General features: G+C 42.3%; 1 protein-coding gene across 5 annotated transcripts in view; it reads right to left on the reverse strand.

The window, feature by feature from the left end:
- Window positions 1-20478, reverse strand: part of HAPLN1 (hyaluronan and proteoglycan link protein 1) — a 175320-nt gene that overhangs the window by 36083 nt on the left and 118759 nt on the right. For 4 of the 5 annotated variants that reach the window (XM_090038218.1, XM_090038217.1, XM_090038219.1 and 1 more), the window contains exon 3: window positions 9322-9693. In XM_090038218.1, coding sequence (XP_089894344.1) covers window positions 9322-9693 — 372 coding nt within the window. The remainder of the gene's footprint in view (window positions 1-9321; window positions 9694-20478) is intronic. The other variant, XM_090038220.1, reaches the window with a different exon arrangement.

Raw genomic sequence — 20478 nt, forward strand, 5'->3', positions numbered from 1 at the left:
GAACCTGGCCATACCCCTTCCCTCAGCTTAGTTTCCCTCCGGTGTAGGGCTTGCTATAATGCCCCCCGGCTTCTGGCCTGAGCTATTGCAGGCACATACCTGCATTTCTGGAGTCAAAAGTGAATGTGCATACACTTGCAAATTGGTTCAACCTATGCAGGTTAAATTGACCTGTAAAGATTGAATCTGTTCAGGCTCTGGCTTTCTGAATGTCTGTCCCTAGCCAAGGTGCATACTCATTCCAAAGAAGTATAATTTATCCTCATCTACCCTCAAAGCCATGGCAGTCTTCCCTAAGAGAACAAAGTAACTTTAAATAGCACTTTTACTACAATAGTTAGTGGAAATACTAAATCTGCTGAGGTAATATTATATGCAGTTAGCAAGTTTCAAGTATGACCACTGTATTTAAAGATAGAATGAGACAAAAATTTCTGTTAGCCCATATGGAATAAAAACAGGCTCTCCATAGCCAGATTAAAGAAATGGCTTTCCTTCATTTCTAATCTAAACAGAAAAGTAAGGCCTTTTTTAGCCAGAATCAACATAGGATATAGTAAGACTGACTATATATACAGTACTTTAGGGAAATATCTTATACTGGCAAGGTGATAACACAGATGAACAAACTGTGTATTTTTCACACTGGGTTTCTATAATTTAATCAATGGTGAAATCTTTCTGTTTTTGGTACAGAACCATATCCATCTTCCACAAGTTGGTATAGCTTTGAGATTTCTGGTCTTCTCCCACCAGCTATGTGAGTGTGTGATAATCCATTAGCTGTCATGAGGAAACTAGGTCAAGTGGTTCCTCTTCCCTGAAATCCTGGCAACCTTGGAAGGACTCCATTTTCTGCCAGATCCAAATTTATCACCAAATGTATGTGTGGAGTTCATTGTGTGTGTCTCATGTAACTGTGGATTTCTAAAGACAATTCAATGGAAGGTGTACTAAACTTTTTTAGGAGATAAACAAATCTAATTTTACATGAACTGTATTTTATTGTCAATGGATGTTGAAAGTCAAACTCATAGGGATACATTTCTAACAGAATAATAGAATGGAATCTAATAGAATAATATAGCTTTTAGGTATGTTAATCAATTTATTTAGCAAAGTTGACTGACTGACTGACTATATTTTTCTTCTCCCTGCTGAAAATATACCGATTACTATTGTATTGTTATTGTAGCACCGATGATGACAGATAAAATGGGATGGTCCTTGCTCCATTAAGCTTAGAACATAAAAGACAGGGAGACAGGCAACGGGAGAGAATTCAGAAAAGACAAACCAAGAGGAAACTTCTGTGCAAATCAATAAGACTGATTACAAGAAATATGGCTGGTACTTATTCTTTAAAGGATTTTTCATGAGTGGATATGAAAGGAGGCATCTACAAGAATAAAAAAGGCATCCTTTTAGACCACGGGTGGGTAGAATTGCAGATCCAGCTGGCAGCCAGACTCTATTTCCCAGCAGCTCCTGCCCACATCACTGAGGCCAGTTTCCATGGAAACCCCATTAGCAGTGGTACCATGACAGCACGAGGCTGGGGTTTCCATGGAAAGTAGCCACAGCAGCACTGGCAGGGCACAAAGCTGGGCAGGGGCTATTCTAGGCCTGGGGCTGGGATCTTGCAGTGGTGACAGTATGGTCCGGAGCTGGGGCAGAGCCATGATCAAGTGCCTGCATGCCCCTACTTAGAGACTGATTTGGCCCATGGGCTGGACCCCTGTTTTAGACCATATTGATCTCCCAAATTTCTGAGTGTATCAAATCAGTACATTTCACAATCTGCATATTTGTTTCAATTATAGATCTTTTAGCACTAAGAGACAAGGTAAAAGAAATTATTAGAATTCTTCTGTGGTATTTTGGGAATCTTTTTACGTGCAACTTGCTTATTAGCTAATATAGGCTTTGGACGTGTATCTTTCTCAAATTAGAAAAGGAATGAATAATGGAAATGTAATGAGTTGCCTGGATTTTGCTCATAATTAATCCAATAATATTTAGCTACTGAGTAGTATTTTCAGTGAAAGTTTCATGTGTATTAAAAAGAGTGTAAGCATCATCATCCTCATTTTACAAATATGGGAGCTGAAGCACTGAAAGATGATGTGACTTGTACAACTACATCCAGCAAGTCGGTGGCCAAGGTAGGTCAAGGACCCAAATATTTAGCATACTAGTTCAACTGTTGCTAGCAACTAGACCACACTGAGCATATCTACATGTGCCTAATCTTAATGCACCTTTCCTTAAGGCAATTTAGTTGTGCATTTACACATGGACATGCTAGTGCACATTAAGGTTCATTAAATTTAGGCACAAATAGTTCTCGCATTAGCACACATACAGATGTGCTAATGTGCAATAATGCAGTGTCTATCCACTGATGCAGACCGCATTAACATGTATTAGCACATCTACATGTTTGCTAGTGTGACTTAGCTATTCACGCTTACATTTGGTACCTGCTTTATGTAGACACATGCCATTAATGTGCCTTAAATTGGGTTACAGTGCATTAAATGCACATGTGCAAACACACAGACTGTCTCTTTAAACTATGCCCAAAATTGAATCACTTCCCTTGATTTAAATACCATCCCAAGTAAAATGGTAATAAGCGCCATCCATTCGCTTATTTGGTTTTACTCTTTTGAATGAAGAAAATGAATTGGAAAATTGAAATAAATAGAAGGCAGCAGTATACATATATAAATAAAACAATAGAAAAAATAACTGGGATAGAATATAGATAGAAAGAAAATTTAAAGAAATAGAAAAATAAATAGGAAAAAATAAATAAAAACATATCGTTACCTAATTTGTTCCATAGCACAAACATTAAAATAATCAGTATTGCTATTTCAAAGCTTAGATTAAAATACTGTTCAATTTCTATGTATAACTTATTTAATGAATTATTGACTCAGAGCAGAATACTAGTATACAGGTGCAGAGGTAGAGGTCCATTAAGGTAGAGGTCAGTTGCTTTCATTGATATGATAAATTTGCCTTCATCTAGCCTAAGCTATATTGTCTGGTACAGTGAACTCACAATGGAGTGAATGGTTGGTTTGTACTGCCAGGGCATTCCTGGAAATTAATGGGTTTGTCTCTCCGCCAATGAATACCCTTAGGGCCAGAATCTTAGGACATCAGCCTACTGATGTGGAACTTTCCCACTGTGAGATTAACTTCATTACATGTAGCAGATATAGAATGTTAGGATCAGAAAGGATGGGCTGATTTGCCTTGTTTTTGCTGACAGACATTGATTTGCTATGATATGATCTCTTTATACATACAGAAAAATGCAATCAAAACCAGCACTTTAAAAGATAAAGGTGAGCTGAGAAAGGAGTAGAAAGAATGAAAGTGGATAAGTATGAAGATTACAGCACATCTAATACCAATCATGGCCAATGTCATGTCTTATAATTTTTTAAGGCAAAAACACAAACTTATCTTAGGCTCAGATTGACTTAGGTGCTTATAGTGTTAGGTGCCCTGGTCCAAGGGTGCTATACTCAAAATTTTTTCTCTTAAGTGTCTAAGGAATTAGACATCTACAATTCTCCAGTTTCCTAAAGCTCTGCTTCTGAATAGGTTCAGAAGTGCCCTCATCTTGTCTAATATGAGAAAGCTGGCACCTAATGAGTAGGTCCAAAAAGGACTGTGGGGATGTGTGACAATGGAGCTGCTTCGGAGGGAGTGGGGTAGTTGCTGCTGGGAGGTGCATCAGCTGTTACAATATAATTACTAAGTCTCTGTGGTCCTGAATGAATTAAGGTTAAACTTGCAAAGGTTTTGTAATGATTTCTCCTTTAAACTGGGTTTCCAGAGGGGCCTGATTTGGAACATGTGCTCTGAATGTTCAATATCCATCAACAAGAATCAATTCTTCATAAAACACAACCCATTTCATTTACAGAAGTGGTAAGAGATGGTGCTTTTTACACAGTAGCTTGTGTGGTTAGAGAACTTACCCAGGAAATGAAAGACTTGGGTTTAATGTTCACCTTGGCGGGTTCCAAACCCTCTGCCACAAGAATGCTTTAACTGACTAGCTACACGATAGGCTAAATATTGGACAGTCTTCAACCATCCTGCTGAAAATGGGCCACTTTGTAAATCAAAATTCAAGATTCATTGAGCCATAGAACACGTCTGTCACAGGGTACTAAGGTGAGCCTACTCCTTTAAGGGCAGAAGTAGCCTGGCTAGAGAGCCATGTGAGTGACACAAAGCTCCACGGCTGCAGGCTAATGTGGAAATCAGCTGGCATTGGTGCATGGTCAGCTGACAGGAAGGAGGCCGGGCCCTGGACACATATAAGCCCCAGGCTAGGGCTGGCAGGAGTAAGTTCTCTGTCACCCACCAAGCTTCCTGTGTGAAGGAGCTACCTGGGGATGTTGATTGCCTGATCTGCTGCCTGCAAGATTAATAGGGCTCCAGGAGCTCATAATGGTACCTGGGACAGGCTGGGAGTCACACAATATTTAGGACGAAGTTTATCTCCTTAAAGAGAGCCCAGCGCCAGGGGGGTACAGTGACAGGGGTCAGGGGCCCAGTGACAACAGGAGACTGCGTTAGGCCAAGACCTCATCTGAGAGACAATATTTATATACCACCCGTGAGCCATGGGGTCCGAGGGGAGGCACACTCAGGCCTAGGTTCAGTGAGGATCTAGTCAGGGAACTTCTGGAGGGACTGGACGTATTTAAATCAGCCGGTCCTGATGATCTCCACCCCAGAGTGTTGAGGGAATTAGCACAGGTCATTGAGGGACCCCTGGCACGGCTTTATGAGCACTCATGGTGCTCTGGTGTGGTGCCAAAGGACTGGAAAAAGGCCAATGTGGTTCCCATTTTCAAAAAAGGGAGGAAGGAGGACCCCAGAAACTATGGGCCAGTTAGTCTTACCTCGATCCTGGGTAAGCTTTTTGAGAGAATTATCCTGGTGCTCTATGTTTCCAGAAGAACTTACTCTATGTTATACAATGTTAGCTACACACCCTTGCAAGGGCAGTAGCAAGCACAGTTCTTTACTAGTTCTTTACTGGAAGTAGTTCTCTATACAAGTTCTTGTAAATAAAGTGTTGTTTCCTCATCGAGATACTACCAGCACTTCATTTGGGCATGATAACTATGGCAGTGAGAGGGTAACACAGAACACAGGCAGGCACAAGTGGCAGCCGTCTTGGCAGCTGTATGGCATGCACAGTGTCTCCAGGCTTGATTCTTTTCCAGCAAAGAAAACAGCTTTCCTGCTTAAAAAATGCATCTGAATTGGGAGGGGGGTGTAATTTTGAGGAAAAGTGTATATGTGAGAAAATAGGGTAGATATTGTCCTAACCTAGACCTCTGAGCCAGGTCTAAATTAGCTAGCTTGGGTACTTCTAGCAATTTAGCCACAGTAGCCTGGAACTTAGTGTAGGCTGCAGAATTGCCTGAGAAACAAGGTTAGTATTTGAGCAGTTAGTTTGTGGTGTTTTCCATGCTATCACAGCTGCATTCTGAGTAGTACCAAAGCTACCACAGTCATTTGAGCTACAGTTACTAGTGTCATTGCAGCATAGGTTACTTTAAGCCATGTCTATTCTGCTTTCTTTCTGAGCCTATGGCTACTGTTGAGAAACAATCCTTGCTTACTCTGCATGTGGTGAAGCATAGCCAGCAGGCAACATGCATAGTTTAGAGATGTTCTGAATGCATGCCCCATTAATAGTGCCAGAGTCCATGCTCTGGACTGCCCCATGGACAGTGGTTGCTCATTGCTAGCTCTGGGCACACAGAGAGTAGGAGTGGGTAGTAGGCCTTATTTCATTGATGGTCGTCCTAGACTCAGGTGAGAAGCAATATAAACATGGCCTAAGTTACTCTTGAGACTTTTCCAGTCCTTCAAAACAGCCCAGGGAAGGGAGAATGTAAAGACTGGAAATATCTTTCCTTCCCCCTCTGTCACCCCTCAACACATACAGGGTTGGTAGTTCTGTATGGTAGTATATGGACTCACATCACAGAATTTGACAATGGGTACCCATCAGCGTTTCTCCTTTCTTTTAAACAGTACATTATAGACTAAAACTGATATTGCTTCAGTGATTTGTGTTAGAATCAGAGCAGCTGTACTGAACTGCTAATACAGGGTTTTTTCTTGAGCAAGGCTGTCACTGAATACATGAATGCCTCTGGCAAATGAGAAAAGTGGAGCCAAATGCCTTTTGCGTCCTTCTCATCTTTCTCTCCACTCAAAAATGGGTTTTACTTGACTTAACCTGTACATGTCTAATTTTCTCTAAATTCTAAATTTCACGGAAGAATGTAACTCTTTATTAGGAGATGAACAATAATGATAGGGTGAAATATGTTAGTGGAATACTTTTGCCTTTCACAATGACACAGACACAGTGTTGGTCTTTCTGCATTGACAAATGGAATGCACCAGCTGGCAGTGCTACTAGGAGCTGAAAAATACACATAAAGTAGTAAGGTAAGGCTGGCCTCAACAGACAGCCAGCAAGTATTTCTGTGCAAATAAATTAAACAATACCATAATAGACCACTGTGAAGGTCAAGGATTCCTGTTCTTCATCGACTTGCAGGTGCATAAATATTTTTCTAAATAGTGCCAGCGGATAACCTGGTATTGACAAGGATATCCTCTCAGATACACACCAGACAAATATTCCTAACCATTCTGACTGTATAGCAGATCTCCTTGTAGATAATTTGCAAATCTATTTTCTTTAATTATATGGGAGTGAAAAACTGTTAAGCTTCTACATTTTCTGAAAATGTTGGCATTCTTTGGGAAACTACTCTAACATTATCCTTCTGTCAAAAGATTCTTATCTTTTTGTGGGACATATATGGCCAAGCATCTCATGAAGTATGATGAAAAGAAATATTTAGCATGATTTTGCCCTATCTACTGTAATAATTCATAATGCTGTCTGCAAAGTGATAGCATCATATTCAGAACAAACGAAATCCCTCTCAGGCATCTTTCTGCTCTGGATGAGCTGGAGACTAAAATGGCTATACTCTGCATAATTTAGGGAAGCCAGAACAATATTTTTATTTATGATGGCTGGTACAATCTATGAGCCTCAGATTCCCAGAGAACAATGTGGATGAGTTGAGTTCTCACTGGGTGTGTCTCCACTTGCATTAATGCACTGTTACTACTGCGCATTAAGTTTAGTACCTGTAATAACAGGTAGTAACTAAATACACAGTAGCTGACTCTATTGTGCAGTAGAGTCAGTGCGTGGTCTTCTGGTAATGCTTAATGCACATTAGACTAATGCTTTTGCCATGACATACTAATGTGCGGTAGAAGTAGTCTACTGCACATCTAGTGTCCTGTGTAGATGTGCCAAGTGAAGACATATTTGGGTTTAATATGGTAGGGTTAGCAAACTTTTTGTGTTGTTTTTTTTGTCCTTGAAGAACTCTTTTCACTGAAAAGAATCTAACAATACAAGGATGAATCAAAACAATTGTAGATGAGGTATTGTGTTATCATGAAAATCAGTTGGAAATCAGACATTAAAGATATTCCGGGTCTTCTTAGATTTGAGTAAATATGGTACGTGCTTTTCCTGAATAGCAGAGCTGTCCAACTTGTAAGCACTAGAGACTACATGTCCCCTGGGCTACACCTTTGTCATCCATGGGCCTTCTGGGCTGCACACCATGCCCCACTCCTCCCCATGCAGGGTTGACTAGCCCTGGCCTCCACCTTAGCTAGTCAATCACAGGCTCTCCTGCTGCACTGCATTGGTGTCTCAGGCTGTGGATTCCCCCTGCCATAAGCTCCCCTGACACCCTGGGCTGTGCTGCCTCTCTCCTGGCCTGGGGACAGGAGGTGGAAGCCAGAGGATGGAGGGAGAGCCCTGAGTCCCCAGCTGCCATTGCAGCCAGAGTGATGTAGGGAGTAGCAGCTTGGTGGGATCCCAGGAGCTACAAACTGCCTCTCCAGGGCTGCATGCAGATCACAAATCAGCAGTTGAACAGCCTAGCTAAAGAGGATGAACCAACATGACATAGCTGTTTGAAATATTTATGCACATTTCATTTATGAAACTCTTGTTTCTTCTGATGGTGAGATCCAGCTTTAACTGTCATAGCCATTTGGGGTTATTGCTGTATTCAGATCTTAAAAACAGTTGTATTGTTTAATTACAACTGTAATATATTGCAGGCCTGGAACAAATAAGCAAACCTCTTAAATGCTTTTCAGAGAAAACCTAGTTTTGTACATAGCTATTAATCTTTTAGTAAAAACCCCCCAGAATATCACAGCAATTACTCAGATTCTATAACTGCCCCCTTTCAAATAACTCCACAGATAAAAGGTAATGGTCATCTGCAGAACAGGTTGTGTATGTACAGTAAAAGCTCCGTTAACCAGCACCTTACAAGCTGGCCTGTCCTATTAACTGGCATGCCAACTCGTAAGGTAAAGTGGCACTTCTGGTTTCTCCAAGCCCCCACAGCCCAGGGCACAGCAGGCTGCGTGGGGCCTGCCTCCCTGCTCCTCAGGGCCCATGGAGCCTGCAGGAGGGTTGGTGATGTGGTGGGAGGGTCGGCGATCCTGTGGGAGGTGCAGCAACACCCCAGATGCAGCAGGAGAACCGGTGGCCCGAACAGGCAAAGACACCTGTTTGGGTCTCTCAGTTAACCGGCATATTTTGTTATCTGGCACCCCCTGTTCCCCATGGGAGCCGAATAACAAAGCTTTTACTGTAATATCTACCAATCAGAATATTCAATTAATTTGAATTGTTGAAATATAATAAATATATTTTACTTTCTTTGTAGATCTATAACAGTCATGGACATATCATTCTATAGATCAAGGGTTACAGCACCGGCTGGCCCATCAGCAACAATTCTGAGCAATGTGCTGTAGGCAACATGGCTCTTGCTGTCAACTTCAGTTGAAAACTTTTAATTTCCTGTGTCTATGAGCAATATTGTAGAGCCTCACAGTTAGTCTGCTCCCTGGATGAGATACTAGCGTAGACAATGCATTAGCTAATATTGAGAAAATTATTCCAAATGTACCAAAATTTCATAGATTTCATAGATTGTTAAGGTCAGAAGGGACCTTAGTAGATCATTAAGTCCGACCCCCTGCGGTCTTACCAATGCTTAATAAAACTTAAGCTAAATATAGTAAGTGTAAGACTTTTTTCATTCTGCCACTGCTGCTACTATTAATTTAATCAGTATTTAGGAAAAAAATGTATTTGTTAGGCCTCCCCCAGACAGGCATGATTTATGTGCTACCTACCTTGTAAATCCAGAGTTACCATTGCTGTGTCATCCTCTAAGCCTTCAATCACCTCACATTTATATTTCCCATAATCCTCCAGTGTTAGAGCTGTGATTACAAGAGAAGCATCATTTGAACTGCCTTCTTTCAGAAACACTCTGTCCTGGTAGTTTCCATAACTCTTCCTGTGGTGTCCCATAGCAACAAAGACGTCCACTTCTTTGAGGTAATCTGAGGTGAGTTTGGTCCACTTGACCCGGATTCTGTGGGTTCCTGAGCCAGCTGTTATACTTTCACGGTAAAATTTACATGGCAGTGTAACGTTGCCACCTCTGTGTGAGAAGACTTTACTTTGTTCTGCTACCACAGATAGAAGGGGGCCATCATCTTCTAGGATGTGAGAAAAAAAAATTAGTCTGCACTTCATCATTTTAAAAATGAGATACATGATATATGCTGTAGTAAACATTAACCACATGATACAGTAGATCTGCATGCTGTGTCCACTCACAGCCAAGTTGTACTAATCAGAACAGTGGATATTGTACCAGCTCTGTTCTAATGTTGGATAAGGAACACATGGGTATTCAGTTATTAATGAAACCCTGTGCCTTGAACTGATACAGTATTTTAAATGTAGTCCTTACTTCCCTGGGGACTAAGCAGTTACTAATACACAGTTAATAATACACTGATTTCATTGGCCCCTGCTTATGAAAGGGCAGTTTGTGACCCATCATTGGAAAGGAGAAAGCAGCTGCAAGGTACTTCCTTCACAGGTAACAACTGAAAAGGTAGTTGCTACTTGCACAGGAAGGACTGATGTTGTGTAACGCAGTGATCTCCAACCATTTTAAGTAGATCACCTTTGTCATGTAAAAGCAACCCAAAATCTACTGCGTGCCACTGCCACCACCCCCTCCCCCTGTCCAGCAGGTATGTCTGTGGGGAGGGAATGGGGGGGCGGGGGCAGATTGAGGCAGAGGAAGAAAAAATTATTTGGGGGCATGCCTCCCCAGAAGGTAAGTCCCGCCTGGCTGGGGCTGCATTCAATTTACCCCTGCTCCTGCAGCACTGTCCCTCACTGTGGGACCCTCAATCTAGCCCCTGGCCCTTCCCTCTCCCGTGGACTGACCTGCTGGGCTGGAGCGTGCATGCATTCACACAGCCACTCAGCCTCTCACCCCAGCCTCAGGTCGACTCCAAGAGGCTCCGAGATCTACCACAAAAGGTGGATCGAGATCCACTGGTTGGTGACCACTTTCACTGCCACAATGTGGGCACATCTACACAGGCATTTACTGCAGAGTTGCCTGATTAGCTGTACCAGTACAGGGCTATTAACCTGGAGTAAACTAATTAACTCCACTGGAGGATAGTACTTGTAAATAAAAGTACTGCTCTGCTGTGGAGTTTTTTATTTAACAGTGCTGCATAGGGACATGCTGGCAGGGCTGGCTGGGGCACAAAGGTGCTTCAGTGTGAGAGCTGTCTGACGACTTGCTCTGCACTGAAGCACCCTTGTGCCCCAGCAAGCCCCTGAGTGTGTAGCACACTGAGTGGAGGGAGCAGCCCCAGGCTGGCAGACTGACTGACAGACTCCCTTGCCAGCCAAGACTGCTCCAACCCAGCTCAACATGCTGTGGTCCTGGGTGCATGTGTAAACATGGCTCCTGGGAGCAATAAACTTTGGTGTGATATGCACTGGAGTTTATTGCATTACATTAATATGCACATGTAGTTGTGCCCTGTAACAATCAGCAAAGTTAAGCTAGCACAACAGGGGAAGTAACTTGGGTCAGGTAAAGCACTGATTGGTAACTTTTATGAAGTGGGGGGCATTTTAGTGGAGCTTAGCTCTAAGTGCAGACTGCTTCTAACCCAGTTCATGCCACCAGAGCTGGAAATGCAGTCACTGCCCACCCCGCAATGCTGCTCCCATTTCCTTGCCTTAAGGGTGAAAGTCCCCACTGCAGAAATTCCAACAAAGTCCCTCACTGATAAAATGCCACAGAACCCTCCCAGCCCCACAAACCAGATAAAATGTTTCAGTGAGCTAGATCTGCCCCGCAAGGCTATAGGTTGCTGACCCCTGAGGTAGAAGGCTCTGATTACTGATAGCTGTCCTCTGGAGCCAGAGGGAAAGATGAGTGTATTTAGCAAGAAAGAGGATAGTGAATTATTTTCTTTGATGGTCAGCATGGAGCTGATCTCCTATGATCCCCAAAAGATTGAGCTTCTTTATGTTGCACAAATCAAAGGCCCCTATACCAGTGTAATCTGGTAACCAGTGCAATATACATTTTTCCCAATGCACTCAGTGTTGCTCTATTATTAATTCTGAAGTGAAACCAGAGCCTGCTGCTATTCACTCTTCCACTTTCTCCTCTTTCCTCCACCCTCCCCGCAAAATTCAGCAACAGAAGAAAGAATGGGAGGAGCTGTGGCAATGCTCAGCCCTTGCTTTCATGCAGCTCTCCAGGCTCCATGCTGTGGCCACTCATACTTTTTTCCCTTTCCCCGGCTGCTGAATTGGGGAGGGGGTGCAAAATGGTAAGGGGAAGAGCAAACAACAGTGAGGTTTGGACCTATTGAAAGCAGGAACTCAGGGCAGACCCTGCAACAACTAGCCAGGGAACACATGGAGTTCACCACATATGCAGAACTCTAAGAGCTCGCTGGCAACCATGATCACAAAAATGGGTTTCAGCCACACTCCCTTTGGCTGTGTGTCACATGCACAATGAGCTTTCTTCACTGTGCATGGGCCATGCAGCTGCTCCTCCTTCCCCACGGTCCTGGATTTGCCCATACCAACAGGGTACAATGCATTTATTCATTTGAAGTTTATTTTGGCCCAAATTTAAGTACTAAAATGCCAATATTTTATAATAATATGGTAGAAGCCAGAATGTGAAAGTGTGTCCAAATTTCTGCTCATGTTTTGACTTAGTCATTGATTTTGGGTTACATTCAAAGAACATAAGTCCACCAAAATGTATCTGAATTTTTTTTACCACTTCCCATAACTATCTGAATTTTTTCACTTGCCTTCCTCAAGCATCTTCCTCGTTGTAACACATGAAGACCTCTTCACCCTTGGGACTTTGGTCTATTGTCTCAGATGAACAAACACCTGAGTCAGCAACTCCTTCATCCTCAATGTTTCTGCCCTAGATCCCTTGATTCAAGTTCCCTTTTTTTCTCTATCAAGGCATTATGGTTGATATTGTACCAAACCATGAAATCTACTGTAAGTTGAACCAGTTGCTCTTTTCGGTTATTTTGTCTCTGGGGCTTCTTTGATCCCAATGTACATCTTAATATACCTTGGGAAAATCCCAGGTTTTGGCAGTGAGAGTTGGCACAGTCACCAAGCAGTTAAAATAACTTCCTTCATCACTCCCTCCTACTGTCATGCATCGCTTGCAAAAACTGAGATAGCAATGGCAGCTCTGGTGGAGATGGTTACACATATTGCCTTCTTTTGCCATTAGAAACCTGGACTAATACTAAGCAATCACAAGGATCCACTTACTACAAGAAAATTACTAACTTCATTATACATATAGATCAAGAAAACAGACCACGTGGTCTGTATCTGAACTAAACTGCATAGAAATGTGCATCTCAAATACAGCACAAAATCTTGCTCTCATTAGCTCCTTACATAAGCTCTCTCTCTCTCTCTCACTCGCTCTTTCATACGCACGTGCATATACAAACATATACCAGCACATGTGCATATAGAAAGTATCTACACATTCGTTAATGAGCTTTAGGTAATGTGCATTAAATCTAGTACCCCCATTGCTAGGTACTAGAAAAACGTATATTAGTCTATTTTAAAGCACATTAGCTAAAGAGCATGGTTGTTGGGGATACTATAATGCACATTACATTAGGCTAATTCCCACTGAAGTACATGTGTAGATGTACTGAGTCTATAGAACCTTATCCAAAGCCTATTGAAGCCAGACTTCTGTTGACTTTAGCTCTGGTTTTGGCCTTTAGAAACAAAAACCTAGAAATGCAGGTAAAAATATGGTCTGTAAAAGGATTTTGAGAAGGGAAGAGGAAAAGAGTAGGCTGGGACCCTGTAAAGCAGGCTCAAATAAGCTTCCAAATGAGCACATCTCGTATTGTTCCACGTATCAGCCATCTACAGCTTGTTTTGTGCCTGCCATTGCTTTGACTGCAGTAGCTGATTAGGCACTCAGTGGCTTGTACATTTCTGTATACAGCCCCAGGCTTTTGAATGTTGGAAAACTTGCTGGATAAATGATGCATGCATTCCCCAATAATAGGAAACATAAGCTTGACTTTTCTATACATTTCACATTGGGTACATGACACAGCAAGATTTAAACTCCTCAGGAAATGCTGCATTTATAATCAAAGCATTACTTCCCATTTGGAAGTTGTAATCACAAAGGCAATCTCATGCAGAAAATGTGTACGTACTTAAAGATAAAAGAAAAAGTACCCCACATAATTTAGTTTTTAGCCAGGAAGGAAAGTACAAAGAAAATTACTTCTGTATATGTGGAAGCATTGTACCCAGGGCTTGCAATCTGTTGTAACACAAGTCTGGCTATGGCAGGAACCAATCTCAGATGGGGAAAAGCTCAAGCCCTCCAGTGCATTTCATCTTTGCCTGAGGGAAAAATTCCTCTGATTGGCTGTCATACTTACTTCCAGGTCTCCTGGGGAAAAGCAGCAAGACACTATAGGGGGCAGACTCAGCTGTTCCTGTCTCCTCTAAGGAGAGAGGGGTTTGGGGAAATGAGAAGAACCCTATTTTCATAGGTGGGGAGGAGGAAGGAAAGAGAAAAACAGCTCAAGACAGCTGAAGTCCTTTTCCATCTGAATGAAAAATGAATGAATCTACTGCTCCCCATTCTCTTGTGTATCCTAGTAACACCAAGCCTATAAGGGTGAAATACGATACCCATTTTATCTGGGCCTGGGAGCAAGGGGACACTGCTGCATGTGCTCTCCACTGCCAAACTTGGGAGAAGAAAGGGAAGAGCTATGGAACTGAAGTAAAGACAAAGCTAGAGCCAAATTCAACTTACTCAATAAATTTGGGAGCATTTGGTAAAATTAATTGTGTCTCTGGGCCAGGAGAGTGAACTGAAAAATCAAAGTCAGACCAAAAGAAAAATCTATTCTTTTAATAAAATCTTTGTGGTTGTCCTTGGGGTCTGACTCACAATGTTTGAACTCTTTGGGTTGCCAGTACTTTGCAAAATATTAATGCATGTGTATAACAGGCTCCCTCTGTGCCTGGACAATAAAAGATGTAAACTGGGCATAACTGTAACCTACGCTGCATGCAGATGTTAATTTTTGCTGGGAGAAATTCTTTGTAGTAGAAAAGTAGCTCAGGAAGTAGACTGCACAAGCATCCCTCCAGCCCCATGGCTGGAGAGGTTCACAGACAAGCTCTCTAGCCAGGGGGCACTAGAAGAGTGCTCCCTGCAACACCCCCCCCCCTTAGGGGAGCCTATTAGTTGTGGAGTTTGCCCTCTCCCCTGCCTGGAAAGGGGGCAGGCTCTCAAGTGGTTGAAAAGCAGCAGGTATCACAAATAGCTCTAGGAGAGTTCCAGCCCTAGAGAATGCCCGCTTGCCCCCCACCATCCCACCAATAAGCTGATTGGTAGGAGAAGGGTATTGTTCTGTAGTGGGAACCCCCCCTGCTTTCCCACATAGGAAAATAGCTCTATTCCTTGCACTTGCTCTATTCCTGGGCTGACCTGGAGGAGTGCAAGGGCATTTTGCCATTGTGGCAAGGCTACTGAGCCTTGTTACTATGGCATTGCAGCCTGCCTCACTTTGCTTTGCTCGGGGTCAGCTGGGCAGCAAGGGGAAACTGATGGGACTGGGAGCTGGGCTTGGGGAAAGCATCCATGTACCAGACTCCTGGCCCCTCTAGCTTTTTGATCACTGCCCCCACTGCTCAGCTGAGCAGCAGGGGGAGAGAAAGGCAGGAGGTGGCATTCCCTGCCCTCAGTTCCTGGTGCCTGGGGAACTAAGTGGAGGGAGTAGCATGGCAAAACCCCTGCTTCCTTCACACACTGTGGGAGGGAAGGGAGGAGCAGCTGCCTCCTTGTGCCTTCTCCAGCTTGGGGAAGGCAATGAAGCACTTTCCTCTGGTTCCAATTTGTCTTTTTCCCAGGAGGAGTTAAGCGTCTTTTCCCCAGGAGGGGTAAAGTGTGTAGACGTTCAATCTCTTGGAAGAAACTTTCCCAGAAATGATTTGCATGGTTCTTCCTGCATTACTGTTCTCCTGAAGTGGCTCGAACATCTGCACACTTTTTTTAGCCAGGAGAATGCCAGTTCTCCTGGTAGAAACTTTACATGGCTCGAGGCTATAGCACAGTGGTTGCCATCTGGGATGGCATGAGTCCCTTCCACGGGCACAGTTTTGGAGGGGTGTCCTAAATCTAAAAAGGTTGAGAATCATTGCTATAGCAGCTTTTGCTGTTGGCTCTGGAGGTTCCTTAGTCAAACGTCAGCCAAGATGGTGGTTTTATTCTTTTTTTTTTCCTTTCTGCCTACTCCAGATCATTTATTGCATAATTCATGTTCTGAAATAACATCACCTCACTGAACTGGCAATCATGCCTTCCTGTACCATCAAAGCCCATTGCACTCCAGGGGAGTCAAACTCCAAGGTAGACAATATTTCTATCTCTAGGCCATGTAGGTAGTTTCAGTTTGGAACTTCGCCAGTAGGAGCTGGCACATGGTGGTCTGAGTCACAATATCTCATGGATTCTCTGGACATGTGTGTCCCAGTCACCAGTGCCTACTTTTCAAGCTATATTAAAGATTTCTAGCCTACTTGGGTCTCCAGAGCCAGCCCACTTAGCAGCACCTCTGCCTATAACATTGGCCACTGGGAACTAGTTTACTGCAACAAAAGTCAGTCTAAATGTGCAGTATATCTTGCTGTGTTAATACAAAGAATGCAAATCTGATCTGAGACAATGAACTGTTTACAGATGAGCAAATATCAGTTACAAAGGCATGTCAGAAATCCTCCTTGATCATTTCTCCCTGTTAATTCTTTGATAAGCTATCTTTCACTTTGCTGAGTAAAATTATCTATGAATCCATATGGTGGGATTATCTGAATGATGAATTAGGGAGTGTGTGAGTATATTCAGTCTGGATGTCATATTAAAGAGAAAAAAGCAGCTTGGGCATCTAAAGAAATTTTAGACTGGTTATGTTGCACTGTACTGCAGAGCATATCAGCATCCCTAAAGCCAAATTTTTACAGCCTCAGCTGACATCTTACTAAGTGGGTGTTTGAACTGTGACTGTATAGCTTCTTTTGGAGATAAGACAGGCCGTATGCATGGTCACATAACAGCCTTATGCAATGGGGTAACCCCTTGCTCTAGATAACCTTTAGATACTCCTTGTGACTCACAAAGACATCTGACAATAAAGTTAGCTTAAACATCCTGACTAGTACTCCCAATCTCAACATGATCAGAACTGGGTTGGAAGGCTGGGGTGGAAGAAGCTTGCCAGACAAGGTTTCCAATGGAGTCATTCCAGGAACTAGCCATTCCAAAGGAAAGCAGAGTTTTGTCCCACAAGGTAAACACCAGTTTAGCTGTTATGAGCCAGACCTACTTAAAGTTCTATACAAAGGATAATAGATATAGGGGTCGATTTTTATTTTACAAAAGCCTAATTAGAAACTGTCACAGCACTGGCATCCTAGACTTCACAGAACTGACTGTAAATGAACTCCCATAAGATGAATATTAAAAAAAAGCCTGTCTATCAAAGGATAGACTACAATTTTATTAAAGAAACAATTTCTTTTAATAGGGTTACGTGTTTTACATTTTCTTAAGGGAAAAAAGAATTACTCGAACAGCTTGCTTTGCCAAGTTTTCTGCCTCTGGAGTGACACTAAACAGGTTTGAACAGTCTTGCTTTCTGATGCTTCCCTAGATATAACTTCAATTTCTATGTTCTTTCCTAGAATCAGGAACTCCTTCAAGGCTTAATTATATTCTTTCCTATAAATAAATTACAATGGGCCTGAGGATATCATGTTGTATTATTCTCTCTGTTAACAGTGGACTATGACTTGTCAGAGGAAGCAGAAGATGTGACCAAAAGGACTGATGGGGAAGAGAAAGGCAAAAGTATAAATAACTTGCAGACAGCTTGGTATATCTGGGTAGATACAGCTATGAGAAAAAATACACTATCAGGTCATTGGATGTCCACATTGCCTAGCCTCTTGCTATTTCATCTGGCACAAAGTAAAGCTGCTGCGAAGGTTGATCTGAACAAGTTAATGTTGACTTAGGAATTACTTAAAGACCTGCTGGAATCTTGCTGCATAAAGCAGCTTCTCCTTCACTCTCCCTAGCCAAATCAAGTATATTTCAAATTGAATATTGTTTAAGTAAAAGTGAACATTGACAGCTATATATATGAGTGTTGGAAGAAAGAAGCTTTTAGCCACCTTTCTGCATCACACTTCATTGTGTCCCTTGTGTCTGACTGTTTTGCAATTACCACTCTTGTTTTGTTTGCTTTCATTCTGTGTATGCTTGTAATGACTTTAGCAGTATTTCTGTTTATGGTCAAATAACAGATTGATTCATTAACACACTGTTAGGTTTCTCAGCTTAACTGCACCTTCTGATTTTTGTTATCTTTAGTTCTCAGAGGCACATTCACAGCTCTTAGTGGTTTCCATTGGCTTGTGCGCCTATTATGAATAATAGCATATCAACTTCAGATGATGATTGGGACAGGGGGAAGGAAGCAAAAATCTATCTAGTAAGCATACATATCTCATGCTGCTAACTGTGGCCCTTGTCAAAAGGTTTTGTCAGATTTTATACATGAAAATGATTCAGAATATAATTCTCGTTACGCCACTCAACGCAGTTAGTCCCTAGGGGCCAGATTTCAAGGGAAGAACTTACAGACCAACAGCAGAAATGTGGATACTAGACAAAAATGGCAATTATAAGAATTTCTTCCTTATCTATAATGAGAATGTTTTTACAGCATTGCCATGTTCTAAGTAGGTGATCTGTAGAAACCTTTTATGGCCTGCTGCTATTTTAAATTTACTCTTAAATCCATTGAGTTAACTTGGATTGAATTTTGCTTTGCTGGCTTGTTCTTTATATGATTAGAGCAATATTAGACTTAAAATAGGCTCATACTCCCTCCTTAGATATGGCAACACAGCATGCCATACTAGGGTAACAGTAACTTCCACTAGGCGTAATAGCTAGAAAAAAAATGGTGCTTATAAAACTACATACATAACAGTATCAGAAGTAGAGCCTGTTATGCATGGAAATATAAAAAAAAAGTATTTGTATTTATGATGAATGCTAATAACTTCCCAAAATTGTATTGTCAGACTAACATAAGCTTTTTGTTTTTATTTTGTTCAAGCACCAGCTACACTTCATTTATGTCAAAAGAGGAAAAAAAATATGTATATACACAAGTGTCTATGATTTCCACTCCAAGCTTGTCAAAAAAAATATTTTCTACAACATTATTTTTGTAGTATTAATGCCAGATTGGGCCTCTGATGTATAGTATCTCATCAGCTAGTGACAGATGCCAGATAAGTTGGAGTTAAAAGTTCAGATAAACTGTTCCAAATCAACAGTATAGCTACAAAAGAATTTACAAATATAAGAAGGGAAATGCAGCTTTCTGTAGAACACTACTATGAAAGTTCCAAGTTAAAATGACTTTAGTTCCAAGTTAAAATGGCTTGCTTACACTGTCTGCGTCTACATGAGATGTAGACTGTGCAGTTGTTACTGTGCAGTCATTTAGTACTTGCATAACCAAGTACTAAATTGGTGCATTACTGTCACTAATGGTACTACCCTATGGTTGAGTTAGTTAAATGACTGCACAGTAATTAGTATTACAGCACAGTAGTATCCCAGCACAGTTGCCAAGGGACACTTACTTCACAGTAGCTTGTTACTACTGTGCAGTAGCATTGCATCACAGTTAGTCTACACGTGTACCAGACTGCACAGTAAGCAACTCATGTGGATGTGGCTACTGGGTGCAGCTACATGTGCCATTAAAGTGATAAACTCCAGAGAAGTTTGCATTGGAGTCAACTGCTCCTAGGTACAGTGTCTGCATATGCGCCCAGGCCTGAAGCAGTCTGAGCTGGGGCAGAGGAGCCCCTGGTTGCCAGGGGCCCCATGGAATCAGCCTTGGGCTCCAAGTGGTGGCACTGGGAGGCAGAGGGGCTGTCAGGCTGGGGCACAGGGGTGCTAAACTGTGGGCCTAGGTGGCAGGCAGCCCCCGGCACTTTAGCACCCTCATGCCCCAGCCAGCTCCTGTCACCATATACACATTCATTTCAGCGCATGTAATTACTCTGCCATAGGATAGTACTGTCACTAATGGTACTACCCTATGGTTGAGTTAGTTAATTTACAGCACCCTCATGCCAGCACACATGTAGGTATTACTGGTGCAGTGATGCTTTACTGTAGAGCTAATTAGTTTGACGCAAAGCACATGTGTAGATGCACCCACTGCACATTTCTACACGAGACACTATGTCGCTATAGTGATGAGCTACGGTGATGTAGCTCATTGCTATGGCGATGCAGCATCAGTGGGCATGAACCTGTGCAGTAGCGTCGGAAGCGACCTGTGTGACACTGGGACTATGCAGTAATGGTGGTTACTTCACAGCCATTTAGTACTTGCTTAAGCAAGTAACTCCTGACTTACACAGTTGTTACTGTGTAATCAGTAACTCCTGACTTATACAATTGTTACTGCACAGTCGTTTAGTGCTTGCTTGAGCACTAAAAGTAAAAACTGTGCAGTCTTGCACACATGTAGATGTGCCCACTGAGTAGTACTTTGAGTCTAGATCGCTGAAGGGCACACTACTGCTGCCACAACTCCAACTTTGGGCCCTATGCTTCCTATTTAGCATACAGGAAAAGTTAGGTACCTAAGACTGGGAACCACAATGCAGTGTTAAGCCATGTGCTTTATAATGAACTAGCTGCCTGAAAGGAAGGGCCTCTTTCTACCCAGGACATACAGCCATGAATATCTTGTACAGATGGGCACCAAAACCTGCTCATTCTCATAAAACAAAGCAAAAAAAGCTAAGTA

Source organism: Crocodylus siamensis, chromosome 3 (assembly GCF_052110815.1).
Source record: "Crocodylus siamensis isolate JL-2025a chromosome 3, ASM5211081v1, whole genome shotgun sequence".
Lineage (NCBI taxonomy): Eukaryota > Metazoa > Chordata > Crocodylia > Crocodylidae > Crocodylus > Crocodylus siamensis.